Source organism: Melanostigma gelatinosum (assembly GCF_949748355.1).
Source record: "Melanostigma gelatinosum genome assembly, chromosome: 12".
NCBI lineage: Eukaryota > Metazoa > Chordata > Actinopteri > Perciformes > Zoarcidae > Melanostigma > Melanostigma gelatinosum.
Genome location: NC_136645.1, coordinates 6,535,295 through 6,558,199, shown reverse-complemented (window position 1 = coordinate 6,558,199; position 22,905 = coordinate 6,535,295). Strand labels below are relative to the sequence as shown.

At 43.5% G+C, this 22,905-nt stretch overlaps 1 protein-coding gene across 1 annotated transcript in view; it reads left to right on the top strand.

Moving 5' to 3' along the window:
• Nucleotides 1-22,905, top strand: part of camkmt (calmodulin-lysine N-methyltransferase) — a 94,206-nt gene that overhangs the window by 51,202 nt on the left and 20,099 nt on the right. The window contains exons 4-7 of the mRNA XM_079279922.1: nucleotides 12,909-12,969; nucleotides 14,163-14,214; nucleotides 17,553-17,616; nucleotides 21,351-21,417. Of these exons, the coding sequence (XP_079136048.1) occupies nucleotides 12,909-12,969; nucleotides 14,163-14,214; nucleotides 17,553-17,616; nucleotides 21,351-21,417 (244 nt within the window). The remainder of the gene's footprint in view (nucleotides 1-12,908; nucleotides 12,970-14,162; nucleotides 14,215-17,552; nucleotides 17,617-21,350; nucleotides 21,418-22,905) is intronic.

The following is a 22,905-nucleotide window of genomic DNA, read 5'->3' as shown; positions in this document are numbered from 1 at the left end:
TGGGACATTTCGTGAAGGGATTAAACACCATGGGGCTTTGAGAAGTGGGAGATGGGCGGCGAGGGAGGCTCCACCTGGATTACTCCTCCTGTAACGCTGCGTCCAGGAAAGTCCGAATGCCCAACCTCCGACTGGGATAATGCAATGGAACGCCACTTAATGTCAGTGTTTGCGACCAGCAGAATCAGCTGGGCTTTCAGGAACCCACCTGACTGACAGGCAGGCACGTGACCTTATCTTGTCTTCTATGATGTTCAACTAAATCTCTTTTGGTTTTGGACAGAGAACCTGACATGCAGATTATTTGATCATGAAAATAATCGTTGGAACAATAATGCCGGTTGCCCTTGAGTACATCGTTTTATTTGCTAAAGTAAATTCATAATTCATTCCATGCTGTCTCTCTCTCTCCAATGCATTAGAGTCACGGAAGCACCGATCCGTCTGTTTCAGTGTTTAATTAATGAGCTGCATGCCTCACTGTGTGGAGGTGACTGGGATCATTCGTTTTCTGTATGATAACATCGGGCTTCACTGAAACATTTATTTCCTAACTCGGTAAAACATAATGTAACGAATATATAGGTATAAATGAACTGAATTGTTATATATTATTTAACGAATAAACCGTACACCAGCAACAGGAAACCATCTTTAAAATGAAAAGGAATTACAATTCAAATGTAAGCCCTTTTAATGCAGCAATAAATTGGTCAAAATGTAAACAGGAATTAGGATCCCAGCATATAATCAATATAGTATTTAAACATAGCATTGAATTAACGAGATTGGCCCATCGTCAATGATATCCGATCCAACTTTTTGCGTTGGAATCTGCCCGATAAATGATATCAGTGTATTTAAAATACTAATGATAGCTATTTCAAAATCACACTTCATCAATTAAACTGCAAAAGGCAGAATAAACATAAACAAACATACAAACATAAAAAACTAAATAATAATAGAGAACTGATTTTTCAAATAATAAAGTATTTTTTGCCGTCATTCTCTCTCTTTTTCCCGTCCACTCTTTCACCCTAATCTGTAGCCAGTAGCCAGCCAGAGATAGAAAGAGACAGGAGAGATGAGCTGAGAGAATAAGTAGCAGTGTAGAGGAGAACATGACAAAGTGACAGAGAAAGAAGGAAGGAAGGAAGGATAGGGAGAAGGAGGAGGAGGAGGAGGAGGGGGTGACATTGCTCATGGGTTAGTGCTCCAAAACGGAGTGCTAAAATCATTTCAGCTCAGATAAAGCTCTGGCCACTGCCAGGCCGCCCCGGGATATCTGCCCCGCTCATCTGCCTCTCCAATGAAACGCCTGCACACAGGGAGCCTCCAGGCAGCCCGCCACACGCATGTGAACTCGCCCCGCGCACACGGAAGCACAAACACTCAGTCAGAAACACACACGGGCGCTTCTGTATCGCACGTGCACGCACTTGCTGGCCTCTCTTGACGAGTGTGTCGCACTGCAGTTTATTTCGGTTGAGAGAGAGAGACAGAGCGACAGAGGGCCCCGGGGGTCTCCTTCCCCTTCTGAACCTCCCAAATGAACACCCTGCCACCACCACCACTCCTCCCAATCAGCATCACCTATACTTGAGCCCACAAACTCACGCCCGTCCTCCGCATTAACCTTCTCTCTATCCGGCTCTCACCTTCTCATAAACTGCTGTCCCCCTGCCCTCCACACGGTCTTTGCTCAGGAGTCCAGCATCTTCTTTTTTGAGTTTGAAAACATTTCAATTTACTCGCCATCAAGTCACACATGGTACCGTGCCTTGTCATTCTTGTCAAAACCAATGTTGCTTAATATTCTTGGCTGGTCTGGGACCAGCGAGGGGACAAACTAAGTCAAAGTCAACATGGCTATTTAGTTCTAAATCAAGCAGCCAAGGCCGTGCATCCAGTGGCTGAATTAATTGCAAATTAATAATTCAAATGGTCTTTCTTTTTCACATATATACAGCAATTTCATGTGTAATTCAATGCAACAGAATATGTACATAATATCAGCTGCATGGTTGCTTTCACAATACGACTTCACGAAAGTAGACTGAACGTAACAAAACGTGATAAAGGTTTCAGCAAACAAGCGAAGCAGCTGCTCAACTGAACATTCAAGCCACCAAATATGTCCGTAGGAAATTTAAATCAGCCAGCTTGATGTTGGTTGGAGCGTGAAACTAAGTGGCCAATCAGGGGCTGGCGTGACCCTGCAGGCAGCCAATCATTCAAGTGGATCAGCACAGCGTACACTGTGACTGTGTTCCACAAGAGGTTATAATGCAACAAGCTGACTTTTTTTAATCATTTTTGCTCATTTGTGATCACAGCAGCGGCCTTTGCTGCTGTAGCCACCCGGAGCACTCTCCTCTTCCTCCAGTCACACGAACAGTCTCACAGAACCGTCGATCAGCCTTCACCCATCAATCCGTCATCAATACCACATCCAGACTGCTTCAAAGGGGTTGTGCTCAGAGCGAGGGTGGAGTGAATAAGAGTATCGTGGATTAATCCAGCCATATGCCAAACATGTTCTGTTTCTAGCTTCTCCGTCGAGAGGATTTGCTGCTCTTTCTCGTGTTATGTTTCAGTAAACTGAATATTTTTGAGTTTTTGTGCTGTTGATCAAACATAACGAGCAATTTCAAGACAAAATAGTTTGGGACATTTTTCGCTATTTTTCTGACATTGAGTGGATTTGTCAAAGAACTGTCTTTGTATCCAAAACAGATGACCCCCCCCCCCCCCCCCCCCCCCCCCCCAACCCGTGCTCCCTATAACCTCCCCTCTATATTATGTCGTCCCCCATCTCCCTCTCGTCTCCCCTCAGCCCCTCTTCACCGAGATAGGGAATCTGGGTCTAATGTTTCAGGCATCAGTGCAGTTGTTGGGCAGACTTCTGGAGCCTCTCGTAGTGGATGTGAGTTCTGTGTCCCCCCCCCGTCACTTCCTCTTTGAATTTTGATAACTCACTGCTACACCGATGTGCCCACGGAAGTACAAACACACTCAAGGGCAGACATGTTTTCACCCAAAACAACCCCCCCCATGCACAAACATCATACTGACTCATGGTAGAGTTTTTTTGCTATCATGTCCACTCAGTCTTTTCTAAGTATAATGACAGCGTCAGAGGGCCAGACACTTTTTGTCTGTTTTTCTGTTTGTCTGAACTGTTTTTCTAAACGTGTGTGACTGTTTAGTGTGACTGACTGATCTAAAGACAGCACAGCTCACTAACTGCTCAAACTATTTTCTCACATTGCATTGAAGAAAGATGAATCGAGTCAACGGTTCCAGCCCCGGTCGGCTTAAAAGTGGATTGTTACTGATACGGTGATACTTGCGCATCCCAAAGCACATCATTGGAATCATTTCCCTTTTCCTCTGATCTGAGTAGAAGTGTTTAAGTCAGCATTTATCTGATGCTCATGGTTCAATAAGCAATACCAAGGGGTCAGCAGTTATAATATGAATGCAGACAGTGAGTGTCTTTATTATTATATGTGTGTGTATCATAACACACTCTCACTGTTCTTGTTTCATTTGCAGATGGGAATTAAATTCAATGTAATTGACATTTAATTGACATTTACATAACAGGCTCCCAGACAAGTAAAAAGGGAATAACGTGGGTGAGCAAATGAGAGATGAAGAAACTACAATTTAACATAGTTTGGTACGCATTGTACATGCGTATAATAAAGCAAACGCAGCAGGGGAAGTCTGAGGCTTACTTGGAGAACACAGCCGGTACGCTGTCCCCGCCTTCCACCATCTCATTTATTTGGAGATGGGTCTTGTTTGAGAAGTGCTTTTTTAAAGCGAAGCCAACCAAAGGTGCCAATTTTTCTTCAACCAACTGGTGCTTTTGATGTCAAATAGGGTGACACTTGTATTAAAATGGCTAGTCGGTTTAAATTTCCATCTTAAGTATCATCAAATCTCACACTCGCAGGATGCTGACGGTAAAACAAGAGTGCAACAGTTTTCATTCATTCACAGTATAAAAATAAAGGAAGTCAAATTGAAATCAATCAAATGATCAGCTGGTTACATCACTGCTCCTGGATGCTTCTGGGTTTTTTCAGAAGGAACACCACAGGTTGAAGGCAGGGAGGGGCTCCGCAGCAGCTGTCACGCTTTCTCATATTGTTTTATTCTTTTTCTCATGAGCCAAGAAACGAAAACCTCTCATCAGTCGTTTTAATGTCAGCTGTCCTCTTCCTGTCCTCCCTGCACCCTTTTCTCATTTTCTGCCTTCACCACTCTCTACACCGACTCCTGCCCACTTTCACCGCCCCCGTCTCTCCTTTATTTCTCCAACTCTTTTCCTCCCTCTCCTTCAATCCCTGCTCTCCATCGCTCTCTCCTTCAATCACCCCCATTCCTCCCTCTTTCTCGTTCCCCTGTCCTAATTGTTTATGTACATTAACATTCAAGAAAGTAGATAGCTTGGAGCAGGTGACACCCTGTAATTTGACATCCTTGCCTTTCTCCAAGGAAGGGGAGAGATGCAATCTGTGGCAATCTACATCGTGTGTGTATGTGTGTGTGTGTGTGTGTAGCGTAATCTGGGGTTGTCACACGGCCCCATGCCACTCTCCGTATGCTAATCAATGAATGAAGCTCTGCAAAGCTCTCGTCTGCCAGCTAAACCCCACACCTCAGTGCTGATATGTCTATTAGCCACATGTCAAACTCCCTCTTTGTTGTTCCTGCCTCCTCCTGTCTCTCCCCACATCTCATTCCCTCCCCTCTCATTCGATCGTTCCTCCTCTCTGTAATTCTGCGCTGTTGTGTCTCTCTCACCCCCTTCTTCTATTTCTTTCCTCCATACTTTGTTTGACTCTCCTCCTGTGACCCTCACTTCTCTACTTTTGTTCCTTTGCTTAAACAGAGATAAAACAGAAGTAATTGTTTTTGGTACCAATGACGAACAATTGAAAATCACCGCTCAGCTTCAGTCACTGATGTTAAAACCCACAAACCAAGCCAGAAATCTAGGTGTAGTTATGGATTCAGACCTCAACCTGAACAGCCATATCAAGACAATTACAAAATCAGCCTACTATCACCTGAAGAATATATCAAGGATTAGAGGACTTATGTCTCAACAGGATTTGGAAAAACTTGTCCATGCATTTATCTTCAGCAGACTGGACTACTGTAACGGTGTGTTTACAGGTCTCTGTAAAAAGTCCGTCAGAAAGCTGCAGCTGATTCAGAACGCTGCAGCTCGAGTCCTCACTAAGACCAGGAGGGTGGATCACATCACTCCAGTTCTGAGGTCTTTGCACTGGCTTCCTGTCCAACAAAGAATTGACTTTAAAATCCTGCTGTTGGTTTACAAAGCACTGAATGATTTGGGGCCAAAATACATCTCTGACCTGCTGCTACCTTATGAACCATCCCGACCCCTCAGGTCGTCTGGGACCGGTCTACTTTCTGTTCCCAGAGTCAGAACTAAACATGGAGAAGCAGCGTTCAGTTTTTCTGCTCCACATATCTGGAACAAAGTCCCAGAAAGCTGCAGGTCTGCTGAGACCCTCAGCTCATTTAAATCAAGATTGAAGACTTTTCTGTTTGCTGCTGCCTTTAATTGAACCACATTCAATTAATATATTCATCAATTTCCTAAAAAATATGTGTGCATTTGTGTTGTAGTAATACTTTTTCTATTATTATTTCTGTTATTATCAGTGCTACTGTGGCTATTGCTCCTCTCATTACGTTGTTCATGACAGCTATTGCCCCTCTGTCCATCCTGGGACAGGAGTCCCTCCTCTGCTGCTCTCCCTGAGGTGTCTTCCTTCTCCGGTGCGACGGTCCAAGGACAGAGGATGTTGTCTGTTGTACTGATTGTCAAGCTCTGTGAGGTTTGTGATGTTAGGCAATACAAATACAATTGAATATAGGCCCCTGGACCTCACCCATTGTTGTGGTTTGTACGGGTTGGTGTTAGATAAGACTGAGGGGAGTTCTTGGTCTAATTGATACGTGACATTATATGAAGGAACCTGCACACTCAATCGGTAATGCATGCTTGGTAGCTTTTAATATACCATCAAATGAATATATACACCTAGATTACTAAAAAACACAAAGCATTGGCTGTCCATATGTGATTCTATTTATACATAATCAAATGAATAAGATGCCAAAACACCCTTTAGATCATTTCAGACACAACCACAACCTGCTTGCTCTGCATATATCATCGCTCTGCTTTTGTAATATCACTGCTACTGCAGAGCTGTCCCTCTGCGAGATTCAGGGACGGAGTCCGTCATGTAGACGGACACGCTGACAGGCAGGTGGAGGAGAGATACAATGAGACATAGCCTTGCGTTTGTCTTGATGCTTTTGCAAGGATGACAGAGAGAGAGACAGAAGGGCGTGGAACCAGGCAGACAGTTATAGGGGCAGTTAGACAGGCAGTCAGCCCTGGCATTTTGCAGCAGATAAGTAAGCTATCAGAGGAGGGGGATAAATAGCAGAGTAAAGATTGGTCCCGGCCCCCTCAGAGAGGAGCGGGGGCCACAATGCAGGCGTGGTGGGCAGATAGCCCCCTGCTCTCATTATACTCTGCCTAATCCAAAACGATGTTTACTCAGAGAGAGAGAGAGAGAGAGAGAGAGAGAGGCCACGCTTATCGAAGCCCTGCACAGTCCTCCAAGCGTGTGTGCGAGTGCGTGTTTGTGTGAGTATGTGTTGAAATGAGTCTATTCCAATGGAAAAAGGGATCAGGAGTGTCTCCAAGGCAGACTCTGTTGGCTAGAATGTCGATGCTTATCACACATCGCCTGGCTCTTCTGCTGAAAGGCGAAGAGGCTATCTAAACGGCCTATTCACAGCACGTGCATTCACCGTACCAGCGAGGCAGAATGATCATTTCATAATTGCTGTTATTATTAACGCACTGCTATTAATAGTTCACGCTTTTATAAAAGCTGACCTGATTGGATTCATCGTGGGGGATGGCATTCCTCAAAGGCCACAAAGCGTTTCACTTTTGAAATACTAGGAAATGAAATCAGTGATATTTGTTCTTTATCCCTTTTGACTTGTGTTTGATCACCTGACTGCAGTACGCACCTGCTGAATATACTGCGTGGCTTATCTGTATAAAACATGCTGTTTTATCTTTGTGGCATTTAGATTATCGGATACAAGTCTTCAATTACAAGAAAGAGAACATTTTTGAAGTATGTCGTATTTACAAGGAAAATAGTGTACGAGGTCAAACGTACTTCTAAAGAGCATAATGCAGTCGCTAGTTGTGGTGTGCCCATCTTCTTCCCAAAACATTTCTTCTTGTAGATTTGTGTTTTTGCATGATAACGTATTTGGAAAACAGACTTCAAAATACAGTCTAATTGGTGAAAGTGTCGCCTTTTACAAAGTACCACATTTTCACAAGTATCATTGTGTTTTGTCACAGAGATCTCACTGTTTATTGTCAGTTTAAAACCCCACAACTACGAGTGGTAACGCCTCATAGTGCCATGTAGGCAAACACACATGCTCCCAAATGCACAAACTCTTGTACCGCTGTACACAATCTTCTTCAATCCCTGTCTTTCTCTTTGACCCTCGATCACATGCACACCTCAGCTCCGTGGTCTTGTGAACTGTGTGTACCCTGTCTCATCCCGGGCCTCCACTAAAGTAGCCGTGTGAGAGGACAGATTGTCAGTTGATCATGGCCAGCCGAGAGCCTTATCCCTTATTGGATCGGCCATGGAGGAGGCTTAGGAATTATCTGAGGCCTCGCTTAATGTGGAGACGGATCACCGGCAGAGAGCCACGGAGCCCGAAGACACGCTGGGCCGGAGGGGAGAGAAAGACACTGTGTGTGTGTGTGTGTGTGTGTGTGTGTGTGTGTGTGTGTGTGTGTGTGTGTGTGTGTGTGTGTGTGTGTGTGTGTGTGTGTGTGTGTGTGTGTGAGAACGAAACCAACAGACAGGTGTGTGTATCAGTATGTAATAGTGATAGAGACGTGTGTGTGTGTGTGTGTGCGTGCCCAAAGCAACATCATGGCCCACTTAACCCCATCTTGACACATCTCTCTCCCCTTCCACAGTCTATTTTTTTGCCATCCTTTCCCGTCCTCCTCCCCCTCCCTCCTATTACTCTCTTTCCCATTCCACCTCTTCCTCCTTGTAACTCCTCCCCCTGCCTCATTGCCACTCTTCCTCCGCTGCATCTTCATCCCTCTGACCCCCTTTTCTTTCTTCTCCCGCCATCAATTCCTTAGCCCATCTCATGAACCCCATCTTTTGATTTTTTTTCACGCCCGCTCTGCTTTCCTTCCTCCCCTTATCTCCGTAACTCCCCTCCCTATTCCTCACTGCACCTTCCTCCTCACTCAACATCTGCACTCCTTTAGGTTTGCGGTCCTCTTCACTCTGATTATCTCCTTCTTCGTTCTCGTCTTCCTGCTTCCCCTCTGACTCCTTTACTCATCCTATCCTTTCTTTCGATAGCGCTATGCAGCAGCATTCTGTCCTCAGCAAGAGACTTGACGGAGGCCGATGAAAGAAAGGCGAAAAACAATCCAAAGACATAAGAAACGGAGCGAAATCGCTTGCTTTGTGAAGGAAAACTGCTGACCAACACCTCATATCTCAGAGCCCTCCAGTGTCACTGTAAATACAGCATCTGGCATCAGTACTATATCATTAAATTGTAAAGCGAACACAATGGCCATCGGCTGGTCTCGTATGTAAACTGACCTTTGTGATGACTGTCAGACACCTTTTAGAATATTTGAATATTTGGACATGAAAAGTGTTTTAACGTTGTAGACATTGAGAAACACTTCATCAGTGTTGATTTCAGCACAAACTCACATAAGCAGATCCTTTTATCTTTTAAATGAAAGTGTTCGGCTGTGTATAATTCATTCTTGACACCAAAGACTGAGTAGCAGCCTTGTCTCGAGTACTATTAGCTGGGTTATTTTAGGCTTCCTGAATAGCAACAGGTATCCTTCAGATATTAGAAATAGACCTTTAGCTAATTCCATCCTTGCTGTCTGATCCCGGGGCATTCAAAGGCCATGGAACCCTCAGGAAGAGCAGGAGCACGCTGATGACCGGGTTACTTTTCGTAGCCTGCAGCCGCCGCGGCCCAAACCTGGATAAGCAGCAGAAAGCGGAGGGGTTGATGGATAATTCCATCCCTGTGCATGAGATTACGGAGAGCTACTGAGACCAGATTAGCGCTGCCATAAATCGTGGAGTTCGAAGGTTCATCCTCGGGTTACAAGGATGCGCAGGGTTTAGGACCACACGAGGCGATTCAATGGGTAGCTGCAACCAAGGAATCTGATTGGTTCAGCTGGCCTCCCACCCCCAGTAGTGTTTACATTGTTTGAGTTTATAAAACATACCAGGAATGAGGCGGGTCTTTCAGCAAGCCCGTGATCAATGAAAACATGGACAGCATGCGACTACATGAAATACTCTCCCCTTGTGTTCAGCCGTTTGTTTTCAACCCTGCATCACATATTATACCCTACTACAGGAAAAAAGATGCATGTTTATGGTGAAAACAGTGACATCTTTAGCAAGTTGGGCAGATACAAAAGTAAAGATTTAAAATTAAATCTGAGTATTGAAAAATCAAGTCAATAAAGTAGAAACTGCACAGAAGGCCTTACTACATTTGAATATTCCACACGGGCAGTAAACTGCTTTCACTTTCACTTTTAAGTAGTAAAACCTTCAATACACAATACTTTTCAAGTCATATGTCCTTAACATGAAATCGGTGTGTCTTATTGGACTATTTTTGAGGAGTGTGCAGCTGTATGGCACAGCAGCATAAATAAGCCGTTGTAAAATAAAATAAAGGTTTGCAAATGAAATTGAATTGCCAAATCACCCCGCATATAAAATAAACACATGTGCAACAAAGGTGCAAATCCACCACACATGGTGTACAGGTACCTTTTAAAACACTCGTTTTAAGTTATTCCTAAAAGGAACAGGAGCAACCCAGCAGCTATGCTTCGAGCACAAAGCACCAATAAGCTTCACATATGGTGTTCGGGGTAACACCATTGACAAGGTTTAGTGCCTGGAACAGATAACTATATTAAGCTGATAAACACACACACACACACACACACACACACACACACACACACACACACACACACTGCTTCCTTTCCTCATCTAGTAATTGAAGGTGAGAAATAATTTCATTATCCTCAGGAAGAGTAATCTGCTCTCTTCTCCTGATCCCTTCATTTCCTACAGTGCACCTCGACCTGGGAGACACACACACACACACACACACACACACACACACAGTTGCTATCACCCTGGGCTATTAATGCTATTGGAGTTGGGGATTAACAATCAGATTCACATATGCTTTACAAAGCTTTATTACTTAGAGCTGTCTGTCTTGCTCCGTCTCACACACTTGCTTGTGTTCACACTCACGCACGTGCACACACACGGGCACATAACTTTGTATTGAAGAAAGTTAATCTGAAACACGCCCTCAGCAGGCACGAAAACATGGCGAGAAATCTCCAGTTTAGAACTTTACGCAGTTGGTACTGGACTGATGTGTTGACACAGCTATCTTGTGTTATTTCTCCTGATATCATAATCACAGATGCCCTTCAGGCTTCTTGGTTGAACAGATGTTGAATCCTGAAAGGAAACAGTCTGAAAGAATGCTAGAGTGCGGCTTTGTCCGAAATCTCTCACTGAAACCTTCCCCTTCAACTCCACGACCAAATTCGATGCCACTCATGACTTGTGCACATCACGAGGAGTCAACAGCAGAGTGAAAACCAAATGAAGCTGCAGATGAGAGATCTATTTTTCATTCTTCTGCCTGTGTTGTTGAGTGGCAGATCACAACCAGTTTAACGTTGCATTACCACCCTCTACTGTTCATCTGCCCAAGATGTTTTGGGTGGCCCTTGATGTCAAGTGTCGTGGTGACACACATCTGTGGACGTAGAGGGGAGGGGCTAAAGTGTCATTTTACAGGGCAAAGGTGTGTCGTGGGACACCATTACATCTCATGTGAACATGCAATCACAAGGGGAGGGGTCAGAGTTAAGGCTTCAGCTTAAGACACACAACACCCCACACATGCACTTATTCTGGAGGATTAACGGCGAATAAAAATGCTCCGGTGTATATATAATACAATGGCTATTTAAGGCTTCTTGTTGTCACCAAATCCTTTGACCAACACCAAAACCAATAGGCCACACCGGTGCACTTGGTGACATTTGTCATTATTACTGCAGCACTTCACTCGTTATTTTTTGTCAATCGATATCGATTACACCTTTCTGCTGCTGTAAATACTCACTTTTGCACCAAATGTTTATTAATCTGCCGCTGAAATAGTAATATAATAAGATAATATTTACTCCTATTTCAGTAATGTTGTCCAAAAACCTTGGTTGAAAAGGTTGAGAGACAAACTAATGCATCGATGGTTTACAGCTGTATCCATTAAACACGTACGAATGGAGAATTCAATGTCTATAATTACAAAGAATACAAATCCAGAAAACATGTAGATGCACAACAACAAACAACGCATCTTGGGATAGTTTCCAGCATTACACTACAGGCAGTAAACCATTGCAGTACTGCACGTTGACAGTGTAAAGTTTTGCGTGTGGCTGAAGGGGAATAACAGATGGAATTTAAAATGTCACCTTATTTAAGCCTTACATGTCTTGACACTCTCTAGACACACAGCATAGCTATTCTGGCTCTCATTGTATTTCTGTTTGTGTGTGTGTGTGTATGTGTGTGTGTGTGTGTGTGTGTGTGTGTGTGTGTGTGTGCTGTCAGGCCAAGACATAGAAAGCTTGTTTGTTTTTTTTTCTAATGGGGAAAAGGAATATTTGGACATTTTATCAATAGGCATTATTAAATCCTGCTTGCTTGAGCTAATCTTGGCGGACCGGAGCGAGGGGAAAGAGAGCGAGCGAGAGAGAAGGAGGGTGAGAGAGATAGACACAGAGAGGGAGAGTGAGGGAGCAGTGATGTCTGCCCCATGAGGTGAAGAGAGACCGCCTGTAAGCCGCTTATTATATCGACTACCACCTTTTCTCTCCTCCTCCTCTAGCCCTACCGCCCTCCCCAGTTTTCTCTCGTTACCTCGCTCATTTTCTATCTCTGTCTCCCTCCCTCGCTCGCTTTCTCCAACTCATTCTATATCCCCTCATTCCCTTTTCTCAACAACTCCTTCATATAAACGCACACACACACACACACACACACACACGGACGGCGCCAAGCCGAACCTTCTTGTTCAAAGCCAGAAGCGAAAAGCTGAAGTTTTATTCAAATGAATGTTTACTTCTTCTACTGCCAACGTGTGTGTGTGTGTCGAGAGAGAAAGGGAAAATAGCACCAAGTATGCAAGTGTGTGTGCGTTAGTGTGTGTTACATGCACGGTAGAAGGAGAAGGGCTGACAGTAGGTGATAAGCCAGACAGGCCTGCACGCTGCGATTATCACCCACCGGACCCCCTGTCTCACACACACACACACACACACACACACAAACACACACTGTGCCCAATGAGAGAGTGTGTTGCAAGGATTTAGGATCGACAGACGGACCGACAGACAGAGACGCCTTGGATCACAGGCAAGGTGGAAACCACAAGAGAAGCAAATGAACACAGACTGGAAAAAAACAATGCATCCAATTATGTTTCACCGAACACTCATTGTTTTTATATCAATATTACGGTGTTTTGATGTTGAGACACTGGCATCAAAGCACTTTCTCACACCAGTGATGCTATGAATGCCTGCAAATAAAGATCTGTCGCTGAAACGGATAGCCATCAGTTGGTAAGTGAGTCTCTAACTCTCCCTTGGTCTCTCTCTGATTTAGGTGTGTGGCCGTCTGAAGAGGTGATGGCTCACTACTGTCTGCAGAAACGTCACATGTTCAAGTGAGTTATTCCTCTCCTTAAATCCACTCGCTCCATCGTCAGGAGACTCAACCGTTCCACCAAGAACACGAGGACACAGATCAGAATCTACTTTGTGTTTATGTTCAGCAAGTCTTTTAGCGTTGCTATTCTAATTCTGACTGTTAGGAGTTTGGAATTATTCTTTGACAGTTTCACCATCAAAATTCAGTAAGATATTTACCTGCTTGAACGTTGAAACATATTGGGATGGTAAACAAATAAGACAAACAATAAGATGTTTGGCAGCATGTAATGGCACAAGTTTGATTTCACACAAAAAAATAAAAACTGCTGCGTGACAGGAAATCGCTTCATGATACAATTCAATAAAAGGGCCACTCTTGTTCCCGCACAAACGTATTGAAAGTATTGCATTTGTAGTCTGAACAGATGGTGGAATGGTGTTGGATCCCTCTGATTGAGGTCTGAATGGGGCCCGTTGTAAACGCCGGGTGCTCTGTACCTTTCCCTGCCACACTGTGTTGTCCTGTGTTGCTCTTTCGCCGGCTCTCGTCTGCTGAGCACTGGCCTGCCCTGCGGCACGGGGCTGAAAAGCAGCCAGGCACCTTTGATTTCCACTCAAGGTGGAACGTCACCCTTTGATTTCCTGCTTTAACATTCAAGAGGCAGGAGGCGAGGAAGAGATGGGTATTGATCAGAGCAGCGAAGTGAAGGTCAGCAAGAGAGGGAGAGAGGCAGAGAGGGATGAAAGAGGACAGGGGCAGAGATGGAGGGGAAGGGGAGATGAAAGGAGGAAGAGGATGGAGAGAGGGGTTGATTGAGCATGCAAGCTACAGGACTCTCTGTGTGTGTGTGTGTGTGTGTGTGTGTGTGTGTGTGTGTGTGTGTGTGTGTGTGTGTGTGTGTGTGTGTGTGTGTGTGTGTGTTTTCTCAGATTCCCGCTGATTGAGCTTGTGCTTCTCAATGTTCAGTATTCAGCTTTCAGGTTGATGGTTGAATTGATATTTCTTGCCCCGCTGTGTTTACTGTGTGTGTAAGTGCCTGTGTTTGTATGATAGCATGCGTTTGTGTGTGTGTGTGTGTGTGTGTGTGTATGTGTGTGTGTGTGTGTGTGTGTGTGTGTGTGTGTGTTAGTGCTAAACTGCTAGGTTTGGCTCAGCAAGGTGAATCTCACTCCCACTCTTCACTCTCTCTCCCTCTCTGTCTCTCAGGGGTGCAGTGTGTGAGTTAGGAGGAGGTATGACTTGTCTTGCTGGGCTCATGGTAAGTCACCTACACACACACACACAAACACAGATCAATACACAAACAGCATGGGCAACCAGTATCCATACCTATTCATATATCATTCACTTCTTGTGTGCCTGTGTTTTGGTACCTTCACAAATGTGTGCATGCACATTCTTTACCCTCGTTAAATTAACAGCAGGTCACATGTCATCTCTTCAGTTTTTACCACCAAATTCACAGAACATCTTAAGGCAAGGCAAGGCAAGTTTATTTGTATAGCACATTTCAACAACAAGGTAATTCAAAGTGCTTCACATAAAACCATTAAAAGCATCAAAACATAAGGCAAAAGAAAATGAGATTTAAAAACAATTAAAGAACACCTGTAAGCCTGTGGTTAGCCCCCGACTGTATCCATAGTAAGTCTCCCAAGTTTGTAGTCTAAGAGTTATTTACAACTTCTATTAGTGCTTAAAACATCTCTTAAATCTATGAACAGTCTATTAGTACAACCTAATCACAATTGGTTGTGTTCAGTACATACAATCTGCCTCGAGATTCTAACAGCCGTGAGCTTTTAAAAGCATTGTTTAAAGTAAAAGTAAGTTAAAGGTGCATTGCTTCATATGCAATGGTGTTCTGGTGACGGACGAGTTAGTTACATAAGAAGTAACAAAAACTGCATCATGTCCATTACTTGAATACTCTGGAGTTTGAATTTCAGATGAATTGCACCATTGAAAGATGATGACATGTTTATTAACTGGGACAAATATCCATCAACACAAAGCTAAGTTTCCAGGCTGGACTCTCCGTGTCACATTCACACATTTAATTTATTACAGCATGTAAGCTTACAGTTTGTTGTTTTGTTTTGTTTGGTCAATTAGGTTTAATTAGCTTTCCCTTTAGAATTATATGAGTCAAACTCATTCCTCAATTGTTTAATATGGCAACAGTGTTTGTACCTTTTCGCTGTTGTGTTTTATGTTGAATTGAGCAACACAGACTCAGCGAAGCTCATTCATGAAACATTAACCATATGAGGTCAGCCACGCCTTTTCCCTTAGCTTAGGAGGTCTCTGCTCTGAGCAGCATTGCTACTCGTCTTAGGAGAAACCTTCAGGGAGCAACTTCAGATGTCATTAATGTAGACTCGATGGTAAGATAAAATGCTTTGTCAATATGCTCCAGTTTTCTTTCAGTGTCAGGAGGTATTTGCAGAATGAATCTCCCTCACATGACTGCATGAAGACCAGAATCACACAAAACACAGGATAGGTTATTAACACGACACCTACTTGCTTACAACCTGTTTGTTGGATTAATGGAACGTCGTCATTTTAAATGTAACACACTGCAAATACTGCAACACTGTCATTTTATATTTGAGGTATTTTACATGAAACAGTACCATGTTCAGATGTGAAGCCAGTTTTCTTGATTAACAGGATTTTTCTATCCGATATAATGCTCTCTCGTTATGTTTCAGAGAACACAATCATCAGACCACCTGAGTAGTTTCTCCTAGCTTGGGTCTTGAAAGCTGTATTGACACAACACACACACACACACACACACACACACTGACACACTCGGATATACCTCAGTCGGTGAGCCATAGGGTTTATTAGCCAGGGTCTTAAGGGCCCCTCCACATAGCAGGCGTCAGTGTCCCATCGATCTGCTGGATGCCGTTCTGTGTTGTGTGTGTGTGTGCGTGTGTCAGTGTGTGTGTGAGAGAGTGTGAGAGTGAGAAAGCCTGGTTTTATCTCTTGGCAGTCAATACACCATGTTTTGACATTGGTGGCTTGAGATGGAATCCTTCCTTCACACCTCTCCTTCTCCTCATCCCTCCGTCATCCGTCACTGACACCACATTCAACTGTTTTCCTCTGACGTGCGAGTGAGCAGTTCATTAATTATTCCTGCAGTTGTTGAATATCCTCCCTCCCTTCCCATCCACCCCCGTCCTTAAAGGCACTATCAGGTGATGATCCCTCGGAAACACCATGGTTTGGGTTTAAAAGACAACGTCGCTCAGGTTATGAGAGATTCGTTGTCATTGTTACAATAATACACATTTGGTTGAAGTTAAGGAACGATCCTGGTCATGCTTGACTCAAAAGTCAAAGACTTTTTGGCTTCACAGCGGCATACAGAGTTCGACATTTTGATAACATTTGTTTCCATGAAGAGGTTTGTGAGCATGTGATAGAGCCTGACTCTGCATGTGTGTGTAGTGGTGTTGCAGGGCGGAGGGTTGTTGCAACATTTGTCTCCTGATCTTTCAGCTGGATGCTCGGGTTCAGTCCGGAGGTCCCTTCCTCCATTTGAGCAGATGGTGGGACGCACAGCATTCAGTGACCCCCTCACACACCCTGCAGGGCCTTAGCATGTGTGTGTGTGTGTGTGTGTGTGTGTGTGTGTGTGTGTGAGTTCATGTATGCCGAAGCATGCGTGTGTGTGTGTGTTCTGTTTGGAAATGTTCATACACTTGATATGCTACATCATGTATTTTCTATATGCCATACGAGTCAAGATTACATTGAATCAGCCACACAGGATTTGTGCATACCAGCACAATAGCCACTTGCACTTACAGTCACCCATGGGCATATGCACACACACACACACACACACACACACACACACACACACACACACACACACACACACACACACACACACACACACACACTCCTTAACAAAAATTGACTGCCTGACACACTTTCTGATATAAAAAAGGCATCTGCAAAGAGAATGTGAAATGATGAGGTTATACTAAAGCACACACCTCTCTATCTCTATCTCCCTCACACAGCGGAGCACAAAGCTTTCTATCCATTCCCCGTCTCGCTCCCTCTCCCTCTCTTTTTCTTCGCCTCTCACAGTCTGCACCGCAAAGTTATATGAAGGGCATCAGGCAGGCCCGGCGAGCCGAGTGCAGAGTGACAGCGGCGAACGGAGTGATGGCTCGGCCCGATAAACACCCAGCGTCAAATGAAAAGGCTCTGCGCTTGCCATCATCCCCTGTCACAATGCAATTACTGAACAGAGTGATAGCAAGATAGCAGCCCCCACCGCTCGCCACAATGATAAAAGTATTGACTGATTTGATTGAATGATTAAAATAATGCAGACATAAAAATGGGGTGAAGATAGAGAGGGAAATGGCAGGGAGGAGAGGGAGCAATAGAGAGGGAGTGTGGCGGGCTGGGCTGCCAAGAGTGAAGCTTTGTAGACGTGGTTATGTCATTATTGTATGTGTGTGCGTGCGTTCAGATGTTTGCTTCATCTAAGGGTGCTTTTGCTTTTGTTCTTTTGTTCTGTGTTGTGTCATTTCTCTTTCCTGTCTCTCTGTCTCTCAGCTTGCCATTTGTGCTGACGTGAGGGAAGTTCTGCTATCAGATGGGAACGAGAAGTCCATTCAGAGTATCCTTTCATCGTCTTCTCTCTTTCTCTGCCTCATTCCTCCAGCTCACACTTATTTGTATGCATTCATATGGATTTAGTTATGTGAGAACTTTTGTCTTTTTTTTTGTTATTGGGGTTTCAGTTAGAAAATGTGTCGTTTGTCTGTGCATTCCCGTGCATAAAAATCACATATGAATTTACATATCGAGGCATGCGATTTCAGCACATGTAAATTGATACGATATAGATTACAAAAGTTAAAACGTCAATTTTGTGTGAAAATAAAGGACAATAATCTCACATCTAATATAACTTGTGTAACAGGATTTAGCATGTGACACATTGACTGAAACGCACGGGTGGTTTATTACATTTAACGTGTGAAATTAAAGAATCACAGATTCGGGCACACGTGTCAGATTTCACATGTGAAAACATTTCTTTTTGAGTCTGTAAAATCCAATACATCCTCCAGTCTAAACAAAAACTGAACATTTTAACCTCGATGAAGTTAAGATTTTTTTGCAGGACTCACTAATAGACTAGTTTTGGGTTTTAAGCTAAGTGTACCTAATGATCGGGCAACTGTGTGTATATACACCAATGAAATAATTGCAACATCATACGTTTTAATAGCAGTTCTTAATCAGTCATAACTCATTGTGCCAGCTGTTATCGTCTATTGAACATCTTGTAATCTACGGTATTATTATTGCTCATCAATTCCGCATGTATTTTAATCTCTTCCATGTTTGATTTAAGATTAATTTCTTATGTGATCTATGTTTTTTTGCCCTGCTGTATTGTGTCCGTGTCGTGTCCGTGTCGTGTCGTGTCATAAATAAAAAGTCGACAGTGTGCTGTAACCTTTGTGTTTCAGCCTTGAAATCAAAGATTGGTTTGGAGTGAAGGAAGAATCGCCATCCACCTCTTTTTTCTGAAGGCAGAAGCAGCAGATGGGGCACCCACAGTGACAAATACCAGCACGAGCGCTCAACATGGCATCTACCAATCCTAGCTGCCCACAATGCCATGTTAAGAGCACAGTAATTGCCATCCTGTCAGATTTAGTTTGAGACTTCATCTAATGCTAAGGCTAGGGTTAGGGCTTGATGAGTGTTTTAAAATCAGGAACAATTAAGGTTTGTTTGAGATGTTTTGTGTGGTTAAGGTTTAGGCCTATAATTACGTTTTTAGGACAAATCTTTCGGTGAGATTTTTTTTGGTGCCAACATTTGTTCTTTGAATGAGTTATTGATCAACTCTGGCAGCTTGCAAACCATCTTGCTCTTCTGTTCTACCCATTTCACACCGCTCCCTGTCTGATCCCCTTTTTAGCCTCTTGTTTGTCCTCTCTTTTCATCCCATCTTCTTTCATCATTCTTGTCCTTTTTCTCCCATCCGCCCAGATCTTGCTTTATTCACTGGATAACTTAACGGACGAAAGAGAAGAAAAAAATAATAATAAATTAGCGACAGAGGTTTCATAGAAACAGGAAATATAAATGTCTTCCATTGACCGACATGGCACTTCCATATTTAGCTGTGCTGACAATATCTCTGTCTCATCTGGCTACAATGCTCCTTTACTGATCGCAATAAGACCCAAACAATAACATTATGGAGCCTGTAAAACACACTCGCACACTCTTGGCCACACAAACAATACACCATTGACCGACTGCTTTGTTTCACAGAACAAATGCATAGAGAGAATTGTAAGTGAAATCATAGCGAGTATGAACACACAGAAAGAGAGAGAGAGGGTTGAGAAAGACAACAATAATTTATCCTGGGCTCGGCCAAATTGTCCCATACTGCAGACACTCTGGCATTTCCTCCCTCTGAGGAAGCTGTTGGCCTTAGCCTTGTGCTAATGGCCACTGTTTGTCTCCCATGCCCTGCTGGTGTTACCAGTGTTACAATAGAAAGAGATAGTGGGTTGTGATACGGCTCAGTTTTACACAGTGACATAGATGAGAAGATAAACGGGAGGGGAAGTTGTGAATAGACGACATTTTGATATATGCAGTGAATAGATTTTCCCCTTCCTTAGAAGCTGTTGACCTCATTTCTATTGCAGAAACACACACACACACACAGACACGCACCATGGAGAGGAGACACTCTGCTGACCTTCAATACTTGTGTTGAAAATCAATTGAAATGTTCCATTAAGAATGATTGATGCATGTCTACTTCAAGTGATGGGAGCAAATATTCCTCCACTTTAATGTTCAATAGTACTCAAATCACTCTCTCTTTCTCCTCTTTATTTCTTCTTGTGTGTGTGTGTGCGTGCATGCGCTGACCTCTCCCCCAGTGGTGTGCTGGTGATGAGATTACTGTAAGCTGCCCTGCTCTTCGCCCTGTCATCCCTATGCATAATACACTGATGCACAGGTGTCCAGCATGGGTGTGTGTTGTGTGCTGATGCTTGTGTAAGTGCGCCTGTGTATAAATGTGCACTAAACTACATATTATAGTGTGTCTGGGAGGCCTCTTTGGTTTTGGATCAGCTCTCCAGCTATCAATCCATCTATCAACTTATCACGCATTCCTGCTCTCTCACTCTCTTGTCTTTGTCGATTGGATTTGTCTCAGCTCTTTGCAGGCTTTAAAGACAAGGAAATCCTAATTGAATTGCTTTGCAACTCCACAAGCCAGTGTATTACGAGACAACTTGACATCAATCGCCCTGCCTTTGTGTGCGAGAGGGACAGTGTAAATGTGTGTCTGTGGTTAAAAGCTTTCCCATTGATCCAGCTAGAGGCTGCTGTGATCTGCTTCTGCAGGCTGGCTCTCGATCCCAGAAGATCATCTCTGCTCACTCATGCTGTCTATATGTGGTTGTCTACCACATGTGTTTTTAACTAAAAAGAGTCTTGATTTTCCTTTTGCACTGTATGAAAACTAGAGCACATGGCATCTGTGGTTCTTCTGCTCAATCGAGAGTTACGCCACTTACTTACCACACAATTTGCCAGCTAGCAGTGGTGTACTGGCCATCTGGCAACCTGGATACATCATAGCAGGTGGACCGTCAAAAAATCCATACATTTTTTTTTTACCAGCTGTCCGGCCCTGTCTGCCTCCTTACCGGCCCTCTCTGTTTGCCTGTCATTCGAGGGGAAGGATGAGTGCATGCTTCATGCGTGTTCCAGTTAAACTTGTGGTTGTGTTGCGGGCTCTGCCGTAGCCCACTCTGTCGCTACTCTTGTGGCAGTTAAAAAGGTGGACAAATCCCCCCCGAAATGACTCGTTTCATCATCAGAATTTGATCGATTTGGTCCGATAACATTTGGAAAGCCTAGAAGAGCCACAAGATTGAATTATTTGATCCTCATTCTAGTTAGCATCGTGCTAAACCAGAAGTTAGCCTGCTCGGCTGGCGAGAGTCTCTGGTGTGCATGCTCTGCCCATTGAGTATGCACGTTTAAATTCTGCAAAAGTAGTGTGCAACAGTGCGATGGACAACATGTAAATGTACATATGTACTCAACCCTCACCCGCCATTAGGCATGGTTTCAGAGATGGTTTTATCTTTGAATTAAGTCCACTTGAGGCCCATTTGCAAGGATTCAGTCATTTCTAACGATGACTTTTATCTCCTGTAAACATCTTTGGCCATTTGTACTGTATGCAAATAGAGATAACATTTATTTCATATAGTACAAGATCTCCAAGCGTCACGATACAGTTGAGGATGTAATGTGTGTGTCTTTGATGAATCCTTGACCGTGGTGCGTCAGATGTTCGAGGGCTGGCCGAAAGAAACAGGCAAGCTGGAAAGTTTGGGTCAACACAGGTATCTGCCAGGTGAGACTATTTTTTTGGCTCTTTGTCTTTCTTAAAATGTTTTAGTTTACATTGTTGGATCATCAACCTAACATATGTCCACGACAGTATTTGACCTAACTAGTGGCTGACATTTTCACATCTAATAACTGTAAGTGATGTTTTGGACCAACACAAATTTTATACCATTGTGTTATACGAATCTCTTGTATGAATTCTATGAATCACTAAATTTAAAAACAATACAATTAGATAATTATCTTGAAAAAACGATGTCAATTGTTTTACGTTTTTTCTTTTTTACGTCTTTAATTTTGAACAGCAAAAGATCAAGCTTATCCTGTAACATCCATTCTTCATGTAGGATGTGTCTGTGCGAGTATGTGTGTGTGTGTGTGTGTGTGTGTGTTTGTGTACATATATGTGCATCCGAGCAAAATGATTCCCTCTGATAGAGATCGAGAGACCATTAAGAGGACTTTCCACTACCTGCACCCACACACGCATAATGTTCAAGGACGGGCTAAAACGTATCTAATTGTTGTTGCGGCCTCAAAAAAGGTATTTCATCATTGACTGACTCTTTTGCTCCCCTACCTCTCCCCCCTGCCGTATTTACATGAGTGGACAATGGAGTGAAAAAGTAAAGGTATAATTAGGCTACATTACTTTGATTGTTTTCTTTTCAGATTATGCCTGCTGTCATTGCTGCGCCGCAAGAGAGGGCAAAGGGCACGATGCGATTGGACTAGGGGAGGGAGAGGGAGGGGCATGTCGCGTGATGGTGTAAGCACATGCATGCGTATGTGTGTGCGCGTATAGGGACCTCCTGCCGTGAATTGAGATTGTGTTTCTAGCAGGGCCTAATGTTTTGTTTACTGGGTGTTAATAATGCCTAATTAATAATCCCCCACTCTGCCTAACAGTCTGAGAGAGAGAAGGAGAATGGTGTGGAAAAAGAGATGGAGGAGGACGCTGGCAATGGTACGCAGCGTTAGCACCACCCTTACAGTATCTGGAGCAATCAAGCCGCTGGTAATCGACTACAAAAAGTAAACTTGAATGCTGTTTAGCACTGAACAGAAATGACCAAGTAACTGAGAAGGAAATGAATGAAATACAAACAACCGTCTGGCCATTGAGACTGGTGGACACAAACAAACCTGGCAACCCAGAGAAAACAGACTGTCCGTTCTGCCATCATCACGCGTAGAAACAGAGCGCCACTTCCTGCGCAAAAAGGCTGGAATTTGACTCCCTCCCCATCAAAACAACAAACCACAATGTAATATTTTACTGCGCAAAAAACTGACATTGCCATCGAAGTAACCAAACATGTCAGAGCTTGACGAAAATGATTGATTCTTACGATTCCCAATTCACGATAGCACATCTTATTATTCATATACACATTTTTTTTCCTCATTTTATAATGTTTTTTTCTTGTATATAGGGTTGTTTAGTAATGTGCAAAGCATTTGTTGTCTTTGTATTCTTGTAATCATTATA